Below are 25,516 nucleotides of genomic sequence, written 5' to 3' on the forward strand. Positions count from 1 at the left end.
GCCAAAAAATAGCTTCCACAATTTGAAGGAGATTGGTTATTTTTTTCTTTTACACCTCCCTTAACAATTTTTAAAAAATTTTCCTCTGCTCAAGTATTTTTCATCAATTGTTTGCTGGAGCATATATATGCAGATGACACATTGCTGTCTGTTGTAAGAGATTCTTTCTCAATAGTGTTTGCTGCAGCCACGAATTGGACTGTGTTCCATTATTAGTTTGCATTTTTAAAGAGTTTTTCTTTTACTTGTAATCTCTGTGAATCCATTATTCAAGACAAATATAATGGTTGTAAGAGTTCTGTTTTATTTTTTAAAATTTTTTTATGACAATTATATGTAATATGGATGCACAAGCAAACAATTGTCTTAAATTACAATAGGAATGGATGATAAGAAGAAAAAGCATGGATGTAGCTAAAATTTCCTCAGTAATCGGAATTTGCTAGAATTACAACTTACGAAGAGGGATAAGTACTTAATTAACACATTATAAAATCAATATTTACAATGTCTCTACTTTTCTAGTAAAGAAAGTGTTTATTTGGCCGAAATAGAGACCTGCAAGAATAGGTTGAGTGAACAATGTCCGACCATAATGGAAACAAAAGATATGTGAATAAGGCAATTGGTATAAAAGCAAATATGGAAATAAAAATGGGTACCCATTTTAAACCACGGTAATATGTTATGTTGAAGGCGCTACTAAATGCCACCATCATGCTTGCTATGGAGATGAATAGTGTTACCAGTCCACACATTAGCTTCAAGGGCAGTGACTTGAAAAAATCATCCTCAGTGTAACGTGCTATAGCAAGGATAGACAAGAAAATTAGAATTGACATTGAAGATGATATAAGTGCAGTTGCATCTGATATTGCAAATATTAAGAATGCTGATTTGTTCAAATAGTTGGGGGTGCCATTTTCATTATTATCACCACCCGGTATGCTGAATGCAGCTGTAAACACTTCTGTAGCAATGAGTGTTGAAACTAGCATACAAGAATTTGCCGTGCTCTTCATCCATGACTCTGCTTTAGTTAGTAACTCTGTATGCTCTTCTGTGAATAATTCTCGAGGGGTTTTACCGTTGGAATTTCTCTTCTCTATGAAACAAGGTTGCATGATTTTCTTTACCTCCTGTAACATAAAATCTCTGTCATTTCCTGTTTTTATAAAATCTTGCTATAGCCTAATGATGCATGGAATTGGCAAATAGAGACATAAAATAGAAATTGGTATGTGATCCATACTGATGCAAGAAACAGACTCCCAAAAGCTAAATTATGAATTATCACGAGTACATGTACAATTTCGTTCCTAAAATAGACAACATGGGTTGATTGGTTCCTGTGTACATGATTTATAGCTTTTAAATGCAAATTTACTTTAATACTCCTTACTTGAAACTTTTGTGTTAGATTCATATTTATACATCTTTTAACAAGAATTTAAACACACACTTAGTGAAAACACATAAGAAAGATACATAAAGGTAGATGTTAAAACCCCACAGCATGTAGCATTAAAGTAAACATAGATTTATAATCATTTAAATGTGAATTTAAATATACATTTATTTCTAAATTTATGAAGTTAATAAACAATTAGTGGCCAAATTTGTAAATTTTATGAAAAATTTAGTTTTTAATTTTAATCAGTTTCATGTTTAGAGGGCCAATCAGTCAAGAATTTGATAATGAAGATTAAATTACTTACTTATACACAAACTTTCAAGTATCAAATCAATATAATTTGTTATTTTCAAGACAAAATACCATGTTTACTTAATCATGGTCCACTTTGATTTTAAAACAATACTAATAACATTTTTTTTAACACGTTTTGAAATAATACTATTTGTGATTAGTCAATTTTAAAAAAAAATTAAAGTGCATGTATCATAATTTGATTATTGTTTAAGCAATTGTTTTGACTTTTTTAAAAATTTATCAATTATAAAGAATGAGTTGAAGAATTTATTTTAAAAATATGTTATCAGAATTCTTCTTTGAAAATAGAGGAAAATAAGAAAAATATAGAATAGATTCAAAGGAAATAAACATTGAGCTGTGGAAAATAAGAAGAGATACCTCATACCACCGTAGCTCATGCATCATTTGAAAAGCAGCTCCTGATACCAAGTTAAGTCGGGCAGGTGGTGCTAATTTTGCAGCACAATGGAGTAAATTGTTTTGTTCTTCATCCTCAAAAGTTGCTACAAAATTCCTGATAGAGCTAATTTCATGTATTAGATTGAATATGGATGCATGGCGGTGTAAAACAGCAATGTGAATGATGCTTCGATTTCTGGTATCCACTTCCCATGTGAGATCGGGGTAAGATCTAACCAGCTCAGCCAAAATCTCAAAATTTCCAACTTCTGCAGCAATGAATATTACTTGACACGGTTCACTTATCACTTTTTTCATCTGTGTCTCTGTGCAATCAAGAGAAAGAAGTGTTTCCCAGAGACACCTAACTAGTTGGAGAGCCGAAGTTGGACTCTTGTTACCTATCACACATAATTTCAAGAGTTCATTATACGATGATAAACTATAAACCATCAAATCAATTATTTTTTATATATATAATAGCTTATGATATAAATTTAACCATCTTTTGAATAGGAGTGAGTTTGTGGAGTTTGTGCAACTTACAGTTGATAAGCTGATTTGGGTACCTATGACCATGACAACTAAAAGCTGAAGGCTTTCGCGCCAAAACATGCAGCCCCGTTTCCTTGTTCTCATTTCGAGCCAATGCTAACCCTGGGTTCGTTTGTAACATTTTTAAAGCTAAATCTGCAAAAATTCCAAGTTGCCATAATTTAAAATACACATACCACCACCATAATAGCAGCTACTATTATTATTATGTCCTTTTTCTTCTCTTTTACCATCGTTAATCTTTAATTAAATAAATTTAATTTCTTTAAGGTAGGGATACGTTAAAATAAAAAAACTAAAGATATATTATTATTATTGATTTAGATTAAAGTATCTTATTATTTCAACTTGATTTAATTAAATTAATGATAAATAAATTCCTACGCTGCCACAAGACTTCCTTTTATGCAAAAACAGGGGAAAAAGAGAAATTCAAATTAAGTCAAAATATCATTAATAAAAAACGTTTTAAAACATATTATTTCCCATTACTCACTTCTATCACAAGTGAAAAGAGTCGTTATGTTAATATTTTTTTATTTTAAAAATAATGTTACATATAAAGAAAAAGGCGACAGTGTAAAATAAGTATAGTAAAACAGTGTGTAAAATTATCATTGTTCTATGCTATATGATGTTGGAAGTCTACTGTGAATTAACTTCTTTTAACTATTGATTGACAATTCATTTTGAAAATCTTGAGCTAGTAAAAACCCTACACCTAAAATCCATAGCTAACTTGTAGCAAATATATGATTTGATAAAAACAAATTCTCATATCAGAAGTCGATAGCTGTCGTTTTGCCCAAACATACGTATGATTATATATGTATGATATCCACGAATAATCACATGACATGTCACTAAACTTCCCAATTCAGGATAGGAATATATTATAATGTGGCCACATGTTATGCAACAATTTGTCAAACCATTAATACTGACACATAAGAGAAAGATTCATAATTTCGAGAGCATACAAAAAAATGATCAAATAGGAGGGGGTATTATGCATACCATAAATAGCAGTGTTGATACAAGTGAAGAACAGCAAACTCCAATCTGCGTCATTGAAAATGTGGACTGTGGCAGGGTAGAGATACCTTGCCATGTCAGATTTTCCTTGCAAAGCAGCCATGTGAAGTGGGGTGAGTTCTTCTCCACCCCTTATAGTTGGCAACTTCCTATTCTTTCTGGCCATGGCTTCAGCAATTCTCACATTTCCAACCGCAGCAGCGAAGCAAAACGCAGTGTTTCCTTTGCAGTCTTGTGTTTCTAACTCTTCTTCGCTTAGTAGTTTAACTAGCTCCTCTACGAAGTGCAAGTGATTTGCTTCAGCTGCAACATGCAACAGTGTTGCCCATCCCTGTGAAATGGCAGCGTTCATCAACCTCCTATCTGCAATTAACATGGTTCTCGCTTCTTTCCAATCCCCTCTAATTGCAAGGTTGTAAAGGGGAGCACATTTGTTCACGTAATCCCCTAATTCAATTTAAAGAAGGAAAGAACACATACAAAGGGTTTAATTACACATTTTGAAAATGAATTTCCAATTTTGAAAGAAGAAGGTGGGGGCAAAAAATAATTAAGGCTTAGTTTTTTTTTTTTTTTATAAATTGTGTTTCAATTTTACTTTTTCAAATAACTCTTGTAAATATTTCTTTTCTCATTCTTATATAATTTTATTCGTTAATTTTCTTTGCTATAACTCATGTTACATTAACATAACTTGTGATATGATATAGAGTTAAATAAACGTGATATTAATATATTTTTTTTTTATATTTTTAATTTTAAAAATTTAAATTTTATAATTTAAAAATATAATACTGTTAATACTACGTTATTCCTGTAAGCAAATAACTATATCACTAATAATGGATCAATTTTGAGAGAGTAAATTAAAAAAAAAAATTAAAGAAAGGAGATTAAATAAAAAAAATTATAAATTTTTAAATGATCAAAATTTTATTTAAATCAATAACTAATTAAAAAAGAGACTAACAATTCATTATGATTTAATTCTTGCTCGAGCTGGTACAATTTCTATTGTTTTCAGCTTTTCTCGTGAAAATCAGTTTTACCTTTATTTTTAAAAAAAAAATCACAATTTAATGAAACAAATTTCTGATCATTTAAGTAGTTTCTAAGTAAATGAAAATTTAAATAACACTTAAAATAAAAAAAAATATATTTTATAAATGGAATTAAGCAATTTTTTTAAATATAAATAATTTTTTATACATTTTTTAAAATTTTAAACAAGCATGCTAATAATTAATCCAAAGTTCAACAAGTGTTAAAATAATAATAAAATTGTGTTACAATTATTTTAATATTTTTGTTAACTTTGATTAATTGTATTTATTTTTTATACTCAATTGTTTTAATTCCTTTAATCATCATTTTAAACAAGCATAAAAAAGGTAAATTTTTAATTGTAATTAAGAGTATATTTGAGTAATAAATTTAATTAAATATTTATTTAATAAATTTTATCATACAAAATTTAAATTTAATTAAACATTTGAAAAACTAAAGAGATTGCATGTAAACAATTAAAATTAGAGAGACCAAAATTATACTTATATTAAGCTATAAAGATAAAAAAATATAATTAAATCTAAAAATTATAATATAAATTTAAGAATTAATTTATTAAAATAAATTTAAAAATAATTTTATTAAACTATACTAAAAATATAACTTAAGAGAATAATAAACAAATTATGGAATATATATAATGTTTTTTATATAAAAAATATTGCTAATTTTTTTATATGACTTTCATTGTTATCCCTCCTATTTATTATAAGTGCGTAATTAATATTATCTTAAATTTTTTTACTGTACAGATAAAATAAAACAATTTTTATTAAATAAAGCAGGGGAGTAAAATTTGCGCAAGAGAATTGATAATTAAAATTTGCTTAGTAAATCATTATACAAAGAGAAATATAAGTAATATACTTATTTTTTTTTAAAGTTAAAATATTTACATTATAGTTTTAGTGTTTTTTAAAAATATATTAAATTATTAAAAAAATATTTAAAAGAAATGTAGAACATGGGCATTCCTCTTATGTAAACACAATAAAGAATAGGGAAAAAACAGAAAGTACTTGTATTCTGCACCAGATCACATAAAGGACTTCTGAATTGAACTGAAGCAACTTTATGGATCACTATCTCTATTTCTTCCTCTGTATTTGCTGCATTACCAGCTGTCATAGCCATTTCTCTGTAAATTAAAAAAGAAAAAGATAAATTCAATCACTAGATAGGGATTATTATTTTCATTTTACTACTAAATTTATTTTAATTTTATTATCATTTATTAATTTTACTTTTACTACTTCTGAAGTTTTATCGTGCTAATATTTGCAAAATATGCATGTGTGTGAAATAAATTAATAATGTAAAAAAGCTCGATCGGTATAATAATACTACAAAATAAAACACATTAATAAAATACAATTATAAAATTTACAAACAAAGTAAAATTATTATTCAAAATGAAAATTAAACAACAATATAATTGTAAAAAAAAAAACAATTAAAAACCAACTAGTGAAATATAGAAGTAGAAAATTAATACACTAGTTAGAAGAATATGGTCAAATAAAAGTAAAGATTAAACTAAAACCGTAAAAAAATAATTTTTATCATTAATTGTTTGAATGTATTATATAAAAAAATAATTTTTATTAAAAATGTTAAAAATGAATAAATAATGAATTTCACTTCCTTTATTTTCAAATATTTCATTTTCTTAAGTTTTTCATAAATATTTTATATTCTTAAATTCTTGAATTTTTTTTTCTCTTTTTCTATGATTTTGGTCGTGCGGAATCAGCAATTTTATGTACAGATTTGTTGGTCCCACGGTGACAAGAAAGCCATTATTACACAACGATCGAAAAGAGACTAAAGCAATTCAAGCTTACGTCTAGTTCAGCTGTAAAATTTAAAATTGGATTATTTTTTATGAACTTCTATTTTCTGCAAAAAGAAAAATTGTTTTTAGTATTTAAATGTACTTATGGCTAAGAATGTCAAGCAGACTGAACAAGGATGGATAATAACGATTCATTACATTTATGAAAAGATAAATCGCTTGAATTATAAAAATAGTATAATATTTTATTACAATAACAAAAATATAACACAAACATATGAAATTAAAGAAATATCAAAATTATTATAAAATAATAATGCTAAAAACATATTTATTTAAATATATAATAATATTTTAATAAATTTTATCGATACAGATGCTTACAAATACAGATATCTTAATACTCACACATATTTTGTTAATAAACGGGTTAAAAAAATCATTCAATTCAACCCATGCACAAATATTTATGGGTGCGAATGTTTTTATCTACAAATATTTTCTTTAAGAATAATTTTATCATCCTTACTCACTGGTATAATATTCAAGAAAATTTTTAATTAATTTTTTTAAAAGGTATATTATTTGAAAAGTAGAAGATTCAATGTTGAAAGAAACATAACAAGATTAGAGGATTGTTATAATTGTAATACTTTAGTTTTGTTTTTATAAAAAAGTTGTCCAGACATATTGTTGTTGGCGGACCAGGGGTGTTGACTATTGTGGTGAGTTGTCGTCGTTAAGCAAGGATTTTTATTAAAATAATTTTAATTTATAAATATTTTTATTAATATTAAAATTGTTAATACATTCTTTTTTTTTCTTTTTTTTTTTATCAAACCACATAATCTATTATATTATTCTTATTTTATACTTCTATTCCCCTCAAGATATAAACACCCGTTGAATGTTTAATAAACATTATTCCTTATTAAAATTTTACCCAGTTATAGTGAACTTAGTGTTGAGAATTAATTAATTCATTTATTGTTGTATCGGTAATTTACTACCATTAATTACTGTGATTATATATATATATATATATAGATAGAGAGAGAGAGAGAGAGAGAGTTTGTGCGTGGCAATTATTTAGAGGAGCCAAAACCCTCCAATATATTGGAGGCATGAATAAAGCCAGCTGTTTTCTACACGTATGTCGTTTTGCCCTTACCCCATGCAAACAACATTAAAAGCAAAAAAATGATATCGTAGATTTTGGATTCCCTAGCATGTTGAAATTTTTTTGATCGTTAATTTGTCATATATAAAAGTAAATCATCACAAGACACTATTTTCTGCAAAGCAGCTAGATAACACGCTTTCATGAAAGAAAGATAAATAATCGTTGTTATATTTGCACCTGAAATTTTCACTATTAGCTATTCCGTACCTGACTTCCCAGTTTTCACAGAATCCTTTTGATCTCCTCTGCTAATTATCTGTCACAAAGACGAAACTACATCCATTATCAGGAAAACAAAACACTGACTCCCCAGATACAATGAAAGCAAAAAAATTATAATTTTTTAAGGTCCATTTGAATATTTATTTAAGATGTGTATAAACACTTCAAACAGACCTTAGTACAAAAATATTTCTCTAAAGTAACACAAATTATACATAACATTGATAAAACTAAACTGAAACAGAAACCACACTAGGTTAAAACATAAAAAGGCATTCAATGAAAGAAAATTGTCATTTAGTATATCCATTATAAGTTTCTTTTGTAACATTTAGCATTTTTGAAAGCTAAAGGACATATAACCTGTATATATATAAGAAGAAAACATAAATAAGATTTAATTATTAGATGAAATTATATCTGCTTATGTGATTAATTTTATACAACATATGTGAGAGCTAGCATATATTTAATAGCGCGCGGTTGCCGAAGACATCTTTAAACCTTTTGTAAATAACAAAGTAAACAAGATCGGGGAAGTATATAATATTAATAGACAACAATAAGGTTATGAAAGGAACAAAAGATTGAAGATTAAGAAAGAGGATTGTTGGGAAACCCCAAATGAAGTAAAAACAGTACAATTAAGTAAAAGGTGAAGAAGAAAGGAGGAAGAAAATAGAGAGAGAAGAAAAGTTTATTGGTTGCATAACAGCTTACACTTACCTCAAGAAGAAGTTCAGTCGAATAAGGGAGATCGATGGAACCCCCAAAACAGTTTATATAATATCAAATAGGAAATGTTCAGGAAATTGAATTCCCTTGTCCCCTTGTCCACGTATGCTGTGGGATTGTTTTTCATAGACACTACAAACCCCAATACCACTTTATTATTTAAGATTCAGAATTCGATCACACTAAATTACTAAATGCAAAAACTTACTTTAATAAATTTTTATAATATAAGGTTAATTAATTTAATAATTGATTAAAATATTCTTATTATATGAATTTTATAAAATTTATACAAAAATAAATTTAATATATCATTACATTTATTTTATTTAATGTATTTTTAAAATATAAGCAAATATCAAATTTTGTATAATATATTTACAAATATTTAAATTATTTAAAATTTGATAGAAATAATCATAAAGATAATGTGTGTGTCGGGTTGGAGTGGCCTATTTTTAAACCTGAACAAGAAAGTTTAGCACCCCGTTTAGAGGTGGACTGCAGGTTGGCCCGTCAACTCATTTAAAAATTAATTTTCAGATACAATAATTAAAGAAAAATTATTATCTATATGTATAAAAATCAAACACGTAAGAGAAGAAGAAAATATCAAATTTTAGGTCATTTTTCTTGCATTAGGAAAGGTCTTATAGCCGTATCCTTCAATCTAAAAGCGATGAGTGGCAGAGGGATGAGCGAGGCAAAGGTGAGTGACATGGGGAGGCTAGTGACAACAAAGGAAGGGGTAGTGGTGAGCGACTACCAACACGAGGCGCATGGGCGAGCAACACAGGGAGGCTGGTGTGTGGTGGAAGGCTATAGGCTTACAACAGTGATCTAAGCTTGAGGAGGGTGAAGGAGGGAAGCAAGTTAAGAACTTGAGAAAAGGAAAATAAAGAACTCTATCGGAGATAGTTGGATAGGGATTAGGTTTCTTGTAATGGGTCAAAGTTGAATTCAACCCAAGTTCAATCCAGAAAATTCTCTATTTATTTTTCAAAGAGCAACCTGATGGACTATCTCGCCCCGAATATGCCAAACTCATTTTCAGATGAGTTATGGTGTCGAGTTAAACAGTTTGGGTTGATGTGTCATATGATATGTGTATAATAATTATATAAGATTCAAACTTTTGAAGGAGCTAAGATGCACATAATGTGGATTCGTATTACAGTTGAGTAAAACTCAACAACCTCTAGGCTTCTTCCATTACAAAATCTTAATGATTATTTTTATTAATTCTCACTTAACTCTAACATTTGGTCAACATGGCAAATGGAAAACAACCCAAGGTTATGTACATCAGTCACAGTTTCTAAATGATCAAATTAAGGCCAGAAATGTTACCTTGTAGCAATAAAAGAAATCTTCAATGCTCTAACAATTATCCTTTGTGAATCCACAGACATAAGTTGGGGAGGAATGTGTTTTCAAATTTGAAAATTAGTAAATTAACTTTTATATTATATATATGAGGATACTTCCGTTGGAAATGAGATGTTTAGGAGAACTATTTTCTTTTAAAGTTAGGGAATTAAAATTAATTGAAAATTATGAGTCAACTGCATTTTTTTTTTGTTACAACTGATTTAGCTTTTACCTTTTTTTTTTTTGTTAATTCTATTATAAATTTTAAAGATAAAAACTATTACTTAATTTTTTTATTATACTATATAATTATTTTAAAAAACTTAAAAAATCATTTTTAATAATTATAATATATATATATATATATATATATATATATATATAGATAGATAGATATATATAAAATACACGTGCATTGCAAATGTTACTAAATAGTTAATAAATAAAAAATGAAGCAAATACTATTCACAAATGCACATATCCTAGTACTAAGTCATATCAATAAGAGTCAACAAATAAAATAATAAAATTATACTAATATTAAACGAATACAAACGCATACTTGTTTAGAAAATCGAACAAACGCATAAGGATGATGATTGATTCAATTAAGGAAGGAGTGTACTAAATTACTCATACATAAGTTAGAAAATTAAATTTTGTAATGAAATTATTACTCCCAATTAAGAATTTAATAAGAATACATAGAAAGTTTTTTATTAAAAAAAACATATACGAAGATTTTATACGACTTTTAGTTAGAATTGAGCTAAAGTCTTCTCTTTAATTTGATGATTTTGAGAAAATACTTTATCGCTGATTTCAACAACCTATCCATGTAATTTTGGTTGTGACAATTCAAATGTTTTGTTACATGAAATTATTTTGAGCAGCACTCTTAACCAATCTTTGATTAAGAAAAATATATATGAATAAAATAGTGCAAAGAGCATCTTATTTTTAATTGAATTGGGACAATTAGAAAACCTATTTATATAATATAATGACATTTTAGTATCTATTTTTTCAAAATGCAAACTCAGTCTTTATATCTAATTATAACTAAATTTAAGCATTTAATAATAATAATTTTGGTGGGTAAGATTTCGTATGTAAGAATACATGAGAATTTATATCTCTCTAAATTATTAAAAGCGAGAAACACATTAAAATATAACAAAGAAGAAGAATAAATTTTAACCTAAAACATAAACATAACTTTGTAAAAGAGAAAGGAGTTTCACACATGACTTCACTTTCTAAAAAATGCAGATTAAAAAAATACAATAAATGTTGATTAGACTTGGGTTAATACTAATTAAGAAAAAAAAAAATTGTGTCGCCTCAGAACTTTCGAGGCAATTAAAGTTTGGAATGTGAATGAGAAAAGGAAAGTGCTCTCGTTCTTAGACGTAAGTGAGGTCAATGAAATAATAGTTGAAACCAGCATGCATATAGTGAGTGCATCATATGATATAGGAACAGAGTCATTTCTGGGAACCAATGGTATCTCCATACATGTCCTTTTCTTCCAAGTTCATGCGTGTCCTTTTGAGTCCCTTAACTAAGCTTTTCCCAAGTGTCAACAAAATAACAGTACGAATACATACTTTTTCAATTTTTTATTAAAATTAATAAAAATTAATTTGGAAATTGTGTTATGCGTAGAAGACATAGTGCACACGCCGGTGGGTTCCACTTAATCTTTGATTTGTTTGGTCATGGAATCTTAAAGAGATATTCAATTATGGTTTCCAATTCTGCGTGGATCAGTTTATGAAGAACTTAATAGACTCATTTCGGTTCAAATAATTTAGTTAAAATTTGAATTGATTTAGATTTTTTTAATTTTATTTATTTAGACTTTCTTTAAATTGAGTTTGAGTTAGTGTAATCTATTAACTCATAAAACATGGGATTAAGTTGAATTGAAATTTCTTTATAAAGTTTGAATAAGAGTTGTGTTTTCTTTAACTCGGCTCAATACAAAGTTTGAAGTTTAAATTAAACTTACTAAGGTAGAATTAATAATTTATTTTACCAATTATAGAGTTTTGAAACTATTTAAAGGAGTGCTGGACTATAAAGTAGAGTATAATTAAATAGAGAGATTTTAAATTTATTTATTTTTAAATAATATAATGATATCATTAATATAATAAAAATAATTTTATATGATATTAAGTAAATGAATTGATTACTAAGATTTTAAATAATATTACTTTTAATGTGCCCTTATTCAAGATTTAATTAGTTATCCCCTGCACCCTTTAATTCCATTATTTCTCTCGTTCCTATTGCCTTACATCCACTGCGTAGCTACTTTACTAATTTCGGTTCAATTAAATGTCGTCAATAAAATAAAGGATCTTGTTAAGAACATTAATTAAAGAATAAATAAATAATTTTTATTACAAATTATGTGAAGAATGTTTTAAACATCAAGTGAGAAGTGTATTATTATATTTTTCAATGAAATATATTTACTTTTGATTCTTCAACATAAATAAATCATGTTGTGAGTTCACAGGTAAGCATTTGCCAAAAAGGAACTGCGTAATTCTTAACACATTTAATCATTACTTGGAGATTATGGAATTTACAAGGCCTCCAGTGAAGCATTTATTTTCTTGGCCAAAATAGAGACATACAAAAGTAAGATGAGTGGATAATATCTGACCAAAGTGGAAATAGAAGAAAATGGAACAAGGGTATTGGCAGAAAAGAAAGTACAGAAATAAAATTTGGAACCCACGTTAAACCATGGGAATAAGCTATGAAAAAGGCAACACTAAATGCTACCATCATGCTTGTGATGGAGATGATTTGTGCTACCAATCCAAATAGCAATTTGAAGGGCAATGACTTGAAACACTCCTCTGCATAACTTGACATGAGGATAGACAAGAAAATTAGTATGGAGGCTGAAGAAAATATTAGCGCAATTGCATCTGCCACTGCAAATATCAAGAATGCAGGTTTATTCAAATAATTAGGAGTTCCTGTATTTTTATTGTTGCCACCAGGTATCATAAATGTAGCAGTGAACACTCCAGTGGTTATGAGGGTTGAAACAAGGATACAACACTTAGCTGTGTTCTTTGTCCAAGACTCTGCCTTTGTCAATAATTCTTTATGCTCCTCAGCAAATAGTTCACCCGGAGTTTTTCCATTGGAATTTTTCTTCTCTATATCTGATAGTAGCATCATTTTCTTCACCTCCTGCCATATCAAAATATAATGAACGTAATACTAATGTATATAAAGGCTTTCACGTCATGGAATGATGCTTATGTTTCAGTTTGGATATACTTCTTCACAAGCACTTTTAAAGAGGAGAAAAAAATAGGGAAGTAAAATGAATTAAAATTATCTTATAAATAAAACTCAAGTTATGCACTTCGAGAAAAGTTAAATGGCAGTGTTTCTAAAAATTTAATGCTCATAAGTTGATTTTTAATTTAATCCTATAAGTATTTATTGAAAATTTTATCTGAATTGGATTTAAATACAAATCACCATAATCCAAATTTATACAGAATGCAATCATGTTGAGCATGTAGGTTTGAAACTGAAAGAAAGGAAAGAAAAAGATGAATACATTGTACATGACATATATGTATTGTGGAGTTGTGGGAAATATACCTCGAACCATAGCAAATCATGTGTCATTTGAAGAGCTTCTCCTGAAATTATGCTAAGCTGATTTGGAGGTGTCAATTTAGCAGCATAATGCAATATATTGTTTCCTTCATCATCCTGAAAAGTTGCTATGAAATCTGTGAAGGATCTTAGTTCATGTATTAGACTGAAGATGCTTGAATGGCGATGCAGAACAGCCATGTGAATTATGCTTCTGTTTTTACCATCCACTTCCCATATTAAATCAGGGTAAGACCTCATAAGCGCGGCTACAAAGTGAAAATTTCCAATTTCTGTAGCATCAAATATTATTTGTGATGGTTTACTTATGAATATCCTCATCTCTGTTTCAGTGTGATCTTCATTCAGAAGCATGCTCCAAAGACGCTCAACAAGTTCAAGGAAGGGAGTTGGCTTCATTTCTATCACGGATAATTTAGTTTGTCATGTGATGAGGAAGAGAAACTAATGATCAAAAAGTGAAATTGCCAGTTGAAGTGATCAATAATATGAATTTTTTTTGTTTTTGGAATTCTACATCTATAAGGTTTTTGTCCCCTGTATATAAAATCTAAACCAATATGAGTTGGGTCATTTTAGTGTCTCTGGAATACATCACACAGAAAAATAGCAAGTATGGTCAATTTCAAAGATCTTCAAAATTTAGAAATTAAGAAATAAGGAAGGAAGGTTAACGGACACGTAAAGAGTAAAGACCCTACTAATAGTACATAAAATTCCCTGGAAGTTATATCAGTAAGATTATCCACATTTAAACATTATATTATAAAAGTGGATCTAGGTAATGAGTCAGGTTGAAGCACTGATTAAAGAATCAATAAATAATTTTCATATTAATAATTACAGTCTTACAGAGGAGATGCATTACATTTATAATTTCGGGAAAAGAATTTGCACTGGCCAAGTGATTATAAAGACTTACTAGAATTGATGACCGGGTTTTGAAGATACCAATGACATCGACAACTAAAACCATGAGACTTTCGGGCCAAGACATGCAAGGCTGTCTCTTTGTGCTCATTCCGGTCAAATGCCAGCTTTGGGTGTTTTTGTAACATTTCCAAAGCTATATCTGCAAAATTTTGCAAAATTGCTAGAAATGCAATTGCTGTTAACTAAGTGACGACAGCATATATGCTCTATTTCTGCTTTTCCTCTATGAAATTTGATTCATTTTGTCTCGTTATTTTCTTCAAGTAATTGCTTATTCAACAAACTTTTTTATACCCAATGACTTATGCTAAAAATTTAATCACGAAATAAACTAAAAACAACTCATTTTAATAAGCTATATAAAAAAACTTGCTGAAATAAACTGAAAAAAAGGCTTGTGAGAGTCGTAGGTTATTTTTATAAGCTATATATAATATAAGGTCTTCTAAACAAGTTTGAAAACTAAATCATGAATCAAGAAGAAAGCCAGGAAAATTCACTCACCATATAAGCCATTGTGGATACAACGAAAGAAGAGTAAGTCCCAATCCTCTCCTTCAGAAGTGTTCATAGTGAGGGCATAGAGATGCCTTGTCATGTCACTTCTTCCCTGTAATGCAGCCATATAAAGAGGAGTCACTTCTTCTCCACCCCTGATTTTTGGTAAGCTTTCATTTTTCTGAATCATTATATCAGCAATTCGAAGGTTTCCAGAGGCAGCAACAAAGCAAAATGCTGTGTTTCCATTGGAATCTTGCAGTTCAAGGTCTTTTGGGTCCAATAATTCCACCAACTCTTCCACAAAGGCGACATGGTTTGTTCCAGCCACGACATGAAGTAGTGTCTTCATTTCCTTAGTTATAGCAGCGTTTAGCAACCTTTTGTCTGCATCAATCATGCGCTTCGCTTCTTTCCAGTCACCCCTCAGTGCTAGCTTGTAAATGGGTACACATTTCTCTAAGTACTCCCCTGCAGAAAATGAAGTCCAAAATTTCATTTAGCTGAACTTTGCCACTATATTTACTATTTACTATTTACATATAAAATAGTTCGTGTTTGTCTTGTATTATGATAGTGTTGGCTTTGCAAAATAGCACAAGTTTGTTCAGGGAAATTGTTAGATAGACATCTCTTGATGATATATATTTAGAGAGATAAAAAGAGATGAAATAAATGATAAATAATAAGATATAAAAATAGAGAGATATCAAATATTAAAGTATTTACATTGTTGAGTTGTTTATAAATCAGAAGTTTTTATTAAAGCAACGAAGATCAACCATTTGGATACTCTAACGTTGCAAATTGCAACTATATAATGTCTGAGAACCGTATTTTTGGTCATTGAAAAGTTGATTTTGGTGAGTTTTGGCGGCATTTGTGTCTAGTGGGCTGAATAATTATTTTGAAAGAAATGTTACATATCTTTAATATAGTAAACAACAACACTCTTTTCTTGAAGAAAGAAACACTTTTTGCACTCCATTTCACCCAGTAACTCTTTTTATTTTGGTCAACCTGAATCACTTATATATTACTTTTTTGAGGTACATTCAGTGAAACACTTTTTTTAAATGTCTATGTTAGTGTGCTGTAGGATGTAGCATACTTAAAAAAGATGTGCATGAGAAGAATTATAGGAGTATTAGAGTTCTTTTGGGGCTTGAGATCTTTTGAATGATGATATTTTTCACATTCAATAGAGGGATATGTGATCCAGGTAGGAGCAAGGAAGAGAAAAAAATATTATAAATGAAATATAAAAACAATCTGAGAAAATATGATGAGGTACAGTACAGGTTGATCTTTATCGTGTCATGGTGTGGGGCAAATTTATGCTTCGGATTGGTTTGGTTCTGCCGTCCTGCCCAACTTTAGAAGCTTCGTTGACGTGAAACTTAAACGTCACCAATTTAGCATTGCTATAGTCATATAGATGACGTAATAAATTTATTTTTATAGCATCAGTTCCACGTCAACGACGTAATTTTCTTTTTTTTAAAAACGTATGAATAAACAACAAAACGTATAATTAAATAAAATAAATATTATCGTGACAAGTGTTGCATTAATAAATCAACGGTGTACGCATTGATTGATGTAATTGGAGAACAACTAAACTTTATTATTTTGCTTAAAAATATAGTAGACGCAATTAGGGTAGAATAATAAACTCATCCGTACTCAAAATTAAAATAAACAAATTGGATTGGATATATGAGTTGAATCTAATCGAGGCAAATAGAACTTAATAGGTTTGGACTAGGACTACATTAATAAATTTTGAACCCACAAGCTTTTTTATTTTATTTTTTGTAATGAATATATTTGGAAAAAGTTAATTTATTTATGACCTATGTATATAATATTTAACCTAAGCTAACTTGAATTATATACATTTGATCAAATTGGCTATATTTGAATTGAATAAAAAAATTATAATTAATTTGAGTAATATTTTCTCACTAATTCAACCCAACCCATTTCTACATGTATATGCATTTAGTCATTCACTTTTAATAGATTACCAAATAAGAATAATTATAATAATATCCCTTAAAATAAACATTGATGCATGAAAATAAGAGTAATACAGGCTACCTGAACCTGCTAGGGCTGGCTAGCTTGCAACAAGCCCACATAGGTAGTAAGATTCATCGAGTTAGGCTAATAAAATTCTAATTTATTTGAGCTTTCATAGTTAATGTTTTTATTTTTTGTTAAAGGATAATATAATAAAATTACTCAGCGATACCAACAAAGAAAGTTGACAACAGCAAGCATTACAACAACGTAAAACGGGTAAAACAAACGAAGTCAAAACACGCACGCTCAAAATCAATCAGGGTATAGTAATCCTATCTAATAAAATCAAATCTTAAAATGACCCTTCTCGTACACAAAAGAAAAACCGTTATAAATAGAAAAGGACTTTTGTTTACTTTTTCTTTTTCTCTCCTTCTTAGTTAGTGTATAGTCCAAAAACAATTTAGGGCACAAGACCCTGAACAATAGCCTAAATATGCAATTTGAATAATCATCGACATGTGTAAGGTGTCACTGCAACTGGTTGAATTGTAGAGCGCAGTAAGGCAGAGAGTTGCAACAAAACCAGTGACAAATTTATTAATGGTGTTGTGTAGCAAAGCTCCTATGACATGAGTTGATTGCAAGGAGGGGTTGGAACAAGTTCTGTCGTATGGAAAAAATGTGAAGGAAGAAATAGTGATGAGATAATGAGATAGAGAAGACGGTACTGAAGTAATGACGATGAGTTAGCTAAAGGAGAGAGTAATGATTGTGTGTGCATAGTGAAGAAATAAAAAGAAGAAAATGATGTCTCACACACAGTGAAGTAACGAATATCCACCGGATATCAGCAGAGCACCTTCACCAAAGGAAATAAAGAAATCCACAAAGGCAAAGGGACCCCACAAAGAGAAAGAGGAGTTCCTCGAGAGCAACAATTATTTTGTTCTTATAGGGTTTTAACAATAATCATAATTTTTTTAATATATTTTATCTAACTTATTGGACTGACCCATTTTGTCAATCTTATTTGATATACACAGTTTAATTAAGTGAAAAAATTAGATACAAAATTTCTATGATTTGAAATATGCAATGTTTACACTTAAAATTACTCGACAAAAGCAAAAATATACTTTTTATTTTTTATAGACTTAACATATTTTGAAAAAAAAAAATATGTTTAAAATAAATTATACTTTTACTTTATATATTTTAATTACTCATATTTAGTTTTCACAGTTTTTTATTTTATAATTAACAAAAATACAGCAGTGACGTTTAAGTTATATATTATATTATATTATATTTTTTATTGATATGAATCAATGATATGTCAGACATCTATAATATGTCTATTAATTATTACACGGAATTTAAAAATATAGATTGAACTTGAGTAATTCAATAACTATGAAATTGTAATTAATTAAAATTAAGAAGATTAAAATTATATATCTAAAATATGAAGACGACAGTTATAATTAAGTATTGGAATTAATTTATGATTTTAGTTTTCTGATAATTTTCCAGTTAATTGGTCTCTTAGTTTTTTAAGTTTTTACAATTAAATATTTTCATCACTTCTACTTTATAAAAAGTTGTTTAAATGTCTATTTTACGCTCAAGTAAACAGAGGTTTAAAATAAATTTAAAATAGAAAATCATTTAAGGAGATTCTAAAAGTAAAAAGTAGGATTACATTTGAAAAAAAAAAAGAGTAAGGTGGTGTTAGATTAGGAATCTGAAGAGAAAATTTTTGGATTATTTAATTTAATATATACAAAATGATATTTTGATTAATATATTTTGAGTTGAAGAGTTTTGAAATGATTTAGTGAGTGTACTTAAAAATTTTAAGAAAAAGAATGAGAGTCTTCAAAATTTATGTAGAGAAAATTTGATCCAATAGATAATTATAGCAATTTTAAAAATTAAATGAGTTGATTACAATAATAAAAAAATTAAATAACTAAAATTTATCAGATAAATAAAGTTACACATTAATTATAAGAGAAAATAAAAAGTATAATAAATGATATATTAACAAGTGAGATTTAAAAATAGAACAGAATTAATATTTTTAACCAATATTATCTATTTTTAAAATAAAAATAATAAATTAAGATACATTTAATAATTTATTTATTTTATAATAATGTCTTTTTAAAAAAAATTAAAGATATCCTCATCAATTTTTTCCTACCAAAACTTGGCTTTGAATCATATCCTAATTAGTCTGATGATAATATTATAACCCAAAGTCTCTTATATTAATATTAAATACGCAAATCATTAGTCGGTTGAAAATTCCTATTGAAATGAAAATTTTCTTTTAATAATAAAGGACGGAGAGAGAGAGAGTACTTCTGTCTTGTATTAGGTGAAGGGAAGGACGTGGAGATTGAGAAGCATTCTGAACCACATGTGCTTGTGCTGCCACTGCTGTCATTTCTACATTAGGGATTCCGATTTGAATCGAAGCCATCTGAAACTCCTGTGTTTGTGTTGTTGATGTTTCTGTAAAGCAAAAACATAATCTTTTCACTTGTTGATAAAATATATTTTAAGGAAAAATTACTTATATTATTAACCTCTTGTTTACTATATATATATTTTTAACGTTTCTCATTGATTTTTTAGACCTCTCCACATCCTTTGTCTTCCGATGATTAGTGGTCCCCAAAGATGTATTCCTTCTCTACGTTCAACAATATCGCACAAAGTAATTAGTATTTTCACTCTCCTATTAAATCATAAATTAAAGAACAACTTTATTGTTCCTTTTATTTTTAGTTTTTATAAGATACGTGTGTATATGTACGGTGAAATTTTTTTAAACAAATACGTATAATATCACATACAATATTATTATTTAATTTTATTCTAATAACATTATATTTTATAAATGAAAAACACATGCAATCAAATAACAATGATTCAAAAGATATATGATTAGAAGAAAAGCCTTGGAATTATATTTGTACGTCGGCGATAAATTGGAGTGTGGTGGGGTGGGGCATCCTTTTCAGGAAACAGGTCAGGGTGATGAGGGCGGCTATCATTGTATAAATTTTGCCATAGAGTGAGTCTACGTGTGTGAAGCTAATTAGCCATCGTACCCTTTCAAAGCTTTCATGAAACATAAGAATAATATATAGCTATCCTATTCCACCTTTAAACTTTTTGCCAATTGACTTGTACGAACTTCCAAGTCTTTGCCATACACACCTCAAAATTCTATCCTCATTCAGCTATTCCATACCTGCAGGGATTTCAAGTAGCACAGGATCTTTCTCTACGTTTGCGCCTGTTCACCAAAACTGGTTAACTAAAAGTCAGAGCCTGTTGGCTTCAATTCTGGATCTGATTAAAATAGTAGAATAAAATGAATATTGATATAATTTAAGTGTATTTTTATATTATTTTTTTTAATTAAAGTGAGATTTTTATTTTAGTAAAAGCAAAATATTTATATTCTTATAAATTATCATAACACTAAATATTTTTAGAATTGCGCCTAGTTAAATTTTGTCATATATATTATAACCTAATATGACTTAAGAAATTAAGATTGGCAGAAATGGAGGAATCAGCGATTCATGTGACAGTTATGTCTGAAGAGTATGTATGGAATAAAAGAGATGGATAATAGAAGAAGCAGAAAGTAAGAGAAAAGAACGCATGGGAAGAAAGATTTTGAAATTCTGTATGTGCAACGAGAGTACATGTTAGTATATGTCCTGTTGCACTGTCTCTAGAGAAAAAGAAAAGGGAGGGTAAGTGGAAAGCACGAGGCTAGGGATTCCAAATAAAAGAAGAATAAAATATATAGTCACAAAATAGTTGGTTATTGTGTGGAAGATTCAAGGAATATTAAAAGAGAAAGGACGACATACCCGCAATTAATGCAGTTGGAAGACTCGTTTTGTGTATATAGAGGTGGTGGGAGGGAGAAGAACTAGGTGAGAGATCCACCACCCCAAAAAAATATATTCGAAGGAATGATTTAACTTAAAACTCTATATGTTTAGAACATATATTTTCAAATGGTTGTTGTTGATGAGTTGTTTCAAAGAGCATTAAAAGGAAAGAAAAGAGATTGGATATTAATTAGGTGGGTGAACTATGAACACATACAGCAGGGAAGAAAAATAACATAGCAAGCAAGACCATATGGGATCAATAAGAAAGACCGAAAGAGAGAGAAGATTCATGTGATTTTACCTGAAGAAGTCTTGGAACAGAGATGAACCAGTTTATATATCTTTATAACTCTCTGGGGTGCAGTGATAGTGATGAGGTTGGTTCCACATAGCCGGCGAAAACCCAATATGCATTTGGTTGGAAGGGGAATATATATCTGCGGAGAAAGCTCTTGCAATTCAGGTCTTGTGTGGCTGTCAACATACGTGGATTTCAACATACTATGAATCAAATACATATTCCTGCTTTTAGTCAATTGCAAAAGATTAATTAAATTTATAAGTTTGTAACATTATAGTTTTGAAAAAATAATGTTACATGCACACCCTAATTTTAAGTGAAGGATGAGAGAAATAGGAAGAAAAAATTGTTAAACCATTTAATAATAGAAATTATCCTTTTTTTTTGTTAATTTGTTAAAGAATGAAATTAGATGCGTAAATTTATTAATTAAATTATCAGAATCTTCCATTATTTCTTAAGAAACTGACGTGTAGATAATAGAAAATAGTTTTTTAATGAGTAATATATATATATATATATATATATATAATTGATTAGTATATATGTATTTTAAATAATAATCTACAATAAGATTTAATATTAATAATATGAAAAAATTATAATAGAAAATAATAAATAATATAATATAATATAATCCTGAACAAATATTGAAGGTTATTATAGATCGAAACATAATTGTGATGGTCCTATGGCCGCAACTCCACGGTATAGGCGCGTTGTGTGGGCCTTGCCCTTCAACAATGGTAGACAGTCCATTGACTAAATAATAACAGACAAAGAAAAAGGTGAAAAGGATTAGTCTTCCCTTGGAGCCAATGTGTGTTTTCGTAGTACTCTTTAGTGCTTTTATTATATTTGAAACTTAGTCTCCCCAAACTTAGTATTTAATTTGTATATACCTGATTCCCTAAACGGTACGTTTTGATTTCCCTCCACAGCAAGACAACTATGTTATTTTCTAAATTTTATTCAATGTGTTTTCAATGAATTAGGTTTAAATATTTAGATTTCAAGTAAATAAGCGCATGCGAGTAGTACATTTTACTTAGTATGCATAATTAAGGTTTTCAAACAAAATCTAAATGTTTCATTATTATCCTAGCAATCAATGCCTTAGTAATATAGAAGAGAAAATGTAATTTTAAACTCTTTAAATAGGTTAATTGAGAAATGCAGATATTAAATGGTCTTTAAAAAAAACTATAAAATTAAACCAATAAAGGAAACTAAGTCATACTTGACCTAATTTTTATTATATGAACAATTATCTCGTGCAATGTATGAATATTTTAAATTTAAATATGATTTAAAAATATAAGTAATTACATTTTTAAAATTATATGACATAATTTTATAATTACTTTAAAGGAATAAGTTGAAATTATAAGTGACTTAGATTATAAAGGAAAAGAATAAACGTAGAAAAGAAAATAAGTAAGTGATCAAGATTTTAGAAGAAAGTTAAAATTTTGATATAAATATTAAAAATAAATTAAACTAATATTTGGTCAAAAATCTTAAAACATTTTTTAAACAATTAATAATTTAAAAATTTTAAATATATATATATATATATATATATATATATATAAAATAATAATAAAATCATGTCCATTAAAAATAATACTACAAGAAATATTTTATATTAAAGCATATAATTTTTTTTATAAATATATTTAATTGCCAATAGAAAAGAATGTTTTTAATTGTTAACATAATAAGGCTCCTGTTATTCTCTTTAATCTACGAGCACTAACTTTTGAGAAGGATTTACTTACTTTAGCAGTGAATCTTAATAATTAACTTATTTTACTTATTAAATTTTAATAAATATTAGAGCTTATTGATTTAATTGTTTATTTAAACATTTTTAATAAAAAAATTAGTATAAAATTTATTTAATATTTTATTAAATAATTTTATTTTAATGTATAATATATTTTTAAAATGTAAATAAATGTTAAATATAAAATTACATACCTATAGATATTTAATTTTTGTAGATTTTAACAGACCATAACAATATTATTATATTATTCTGTAGTTAAATTAATAAAATTTAATATTTACAAAATGTTACTTTTATTTTAATTTAAAATTATTTGAATATTATATGAAAATTTTGCTTGTTTATTTTATTTATGATGTGTTTAAAAATAATAGATAAATTAACTAAAAGCTTAAAAGTTATTTAAATATTTGATTGAATTTAAAATATTTGTTAAATATATATGTTGAACTAGTTGACAAGTACAAAATAATATAAAAAGGAGATATTTGATCACTTGACCTTTTATATATAATTGAAATTATATATATATATATATATATATATATATAGTTTTAAATAACTATTTATTTTTAATGATTTATTATCTTTAGAATTAGGAAAATAATTTTTAAAATTTGTATTAAATAAAAATGAAATAATAGATTTATATTATATATATATATATAGTTTAATTTTATATATTTTATAAAGAGAAGAATGTTTATTTATAAGTTTGTTAGATGCAAAAGGATACGAAAGGAATTATAATAAGATATTGATGAATAATGCTTGAATTAACGTAGTCGTCTAAGGCCAATAAGTACGTTAAAATATTAGATAAAAGGTAAAAAGAATAATTATAAGTCATAACAAAAATTTATTTCTGTAATCTTTAATAAAAAATATTAATTTTATTGAGATCAGTAAAAGAAATGTATATATATAAAAAAACAGATTTGGGTTTATAAATAAAGCGTAGGAAGCAGCCGCAATTTTGGTCACACTTAACTAGGATTATGTTGGTTGCTTGTTTCCATAAATTGCGTCTATGTATACAGAATATTAATTAGTTTACTAAATGGCTGCTGCTTCCTTCAGTACAGGCATTGTGTTGGTTTTCTGGACATCATAAGTCACAGTATCTGTTACATGGACAAAGTTAAAAAGTTTAAAATAATGAAAAAAAAATCTTGTTAGCAAGTGTCTTTATTTAAGAAATTCACAAATAAAAAAATATTAAAAATTACGGATAATTTGTATGGAAAATTACCATTAAATTACGCTAATGATACTTTTTGTTTCTGGGTCACGCAAAAATTGGCTGTATCATTTGTATTTATTGTGTCCCTTTCTTGACAGTTGAGTGATAAACTAGATGAACATGAAATATAGAGAGTAAGGTGCAGATTGTATCACCTGCAAAAACCACATTCCTCTACCCCTTTTCCAGTTCCTACTCCCTCTCCTGAAAATAAATATGTATTTCAGAGTCGTTAAAGAAAGAAGAAAAGTGTGCATCATCATTGGAATCTAATAGAGAAAAAGCCTTTGTGCTAAATTGAAACCACTTGACATGGACGCACTCAGTTATTCCAATTCCAGTATGTACCCCTTGGCTAATTATATGGGACAAGCGAAGCAACCACGAAGTTGCTCAGCAAAGGCAGAGCCTTAGTGCTTCTTTCACTTGGAAAGGTAGAATGATCTGTTCCACACCCGAAGATCCATAGAAATTTAAAAATTATCATTCAACTGTCCCCACGAGAATATTACAATATCGTAAATCTTTTCTTATGGTATTTGATCATGGATTAAAATAAGTTAAATTTAATTAACATTTGTTTATTATATTTTAAAGTCAATTGTTAATTAGTATCTTATCAGCTTTGGTTAAAGACAATTCCACTGACAATATGGAATTTTCTAATATGCGACACAATTCCAAACTATTGCATCAATTGGTTGGGGACTTGGAAAGATTTCGCATATTTATTTGTTGGCTAGAACCATGCAACGTGATTCGTCAGCCTAAAAATTACTCCCCTCTTGCACCTCTATATTCCTTACACTTCTTTCTCTTTGCCTTCGTGTATGTACAATTTAACTGTCTTAAAACTTTGTTCGAATGTTTTGAGTGAGAGGGAAAAAGAAATGTTGAAAAGGTAAGGAAAGATAGGAGTTCTTTTTCTCTTTCTGTCACGGGGAAAGATACTGGTTATGGTGGAGTTCAAATGGTAGAACCCATGAATACTAAAGATGTCAATTATTGGCCCCATTTTGTTCTTTTGTGCTAACGAGTATTTCTATATATAT

The 25,516-nt window shown here is 28.0% G+C and overlaps 1 protein-coding gene and 1 pseudogene across 1 annotated transcript; both read right to left on the minus strand.

The window, feature by feature from the left end:
- Window positions 1-521: 521 nt before the first annotated feature.
- On the minus strand, window positions 522-5,905 carry LOC113852286 (annotated as a pseudogene).
- Window positions 5,906-12,680: 6,775 nt separating this feature from the next.
- LOC113849721 (ankyrin repeat-containing protein NPR4-like) lies at window positions 12,681-21,585 on the minus strand. Its single transcript, XM_027479830.1, has 7 exons — window positions 21,430-21,585; window positions 20,378-20,568; window positions 19,570-19,722; window positions 15,178-15,642; window positions 14,663-14,833; window positions 13,723-14,141; window positions 12,681-13,299 (listed from the first exon to the last, which is right to left on the minus strand). Exons 3-7 carry the CDS (start codon window positions 19,688-19,690, stop codon window positions 12,700-12,702), a joined length of 1,776 nt encoding a protein of 591 aa, XP_027335631.1. The 5' UTR covers window positions 19,691-19,722; window positions 20,378-20,568; window positions 21,430-21,585; the 3' UTR covers window positions 12,681-12,699.
- Between the last annotated feature and the right edge of the window lie 3,931 nt (window positions 21,586-25,516).

Source organism: Abrus precatorius, unplaced genomic scaffold, assembly GCF_003935025.1.
Source record: "Abrus precatorius isolate BTA unplaced genomic scaffold, Abrus_2018 Scaffold10, whole genome shotgun sequence".
Classification (NCBI taxonomy): Eukaryota; Viridiplantae; Streptophyta; class Magnoliopsida; order Fabales; family Fabaceae; genus Abrus; species Abrus precatorius.

What these genes read in the sequence shown, in the direction of transcription:
- LOC113849721 (XM_027479830.1), bottom strand. Translation starts at nt 19,690, where the DNA reads ATGGCTTCGATTCAAATCGGAATCCCTAATGTAGAAATGACAGCAGTG. An exon ending in TATCCACAATGGCTTATATG is followed by an intron (nt 14,834 to 15,177) that starts GTGAGTGAATTT and finishes TTGCATTTCTAG; the next exon opens with CAATTTTGCAAAATTTTGCA. An exon ending in AAACCCGGTCATCAATTCTA is followed by an intron (nt 14,142 to 14,662) that starts GTAAGTCTTTAT and finishes TATCCGTGATAG; the next exon opens with AAATGAAGCCAACTCCCTTC.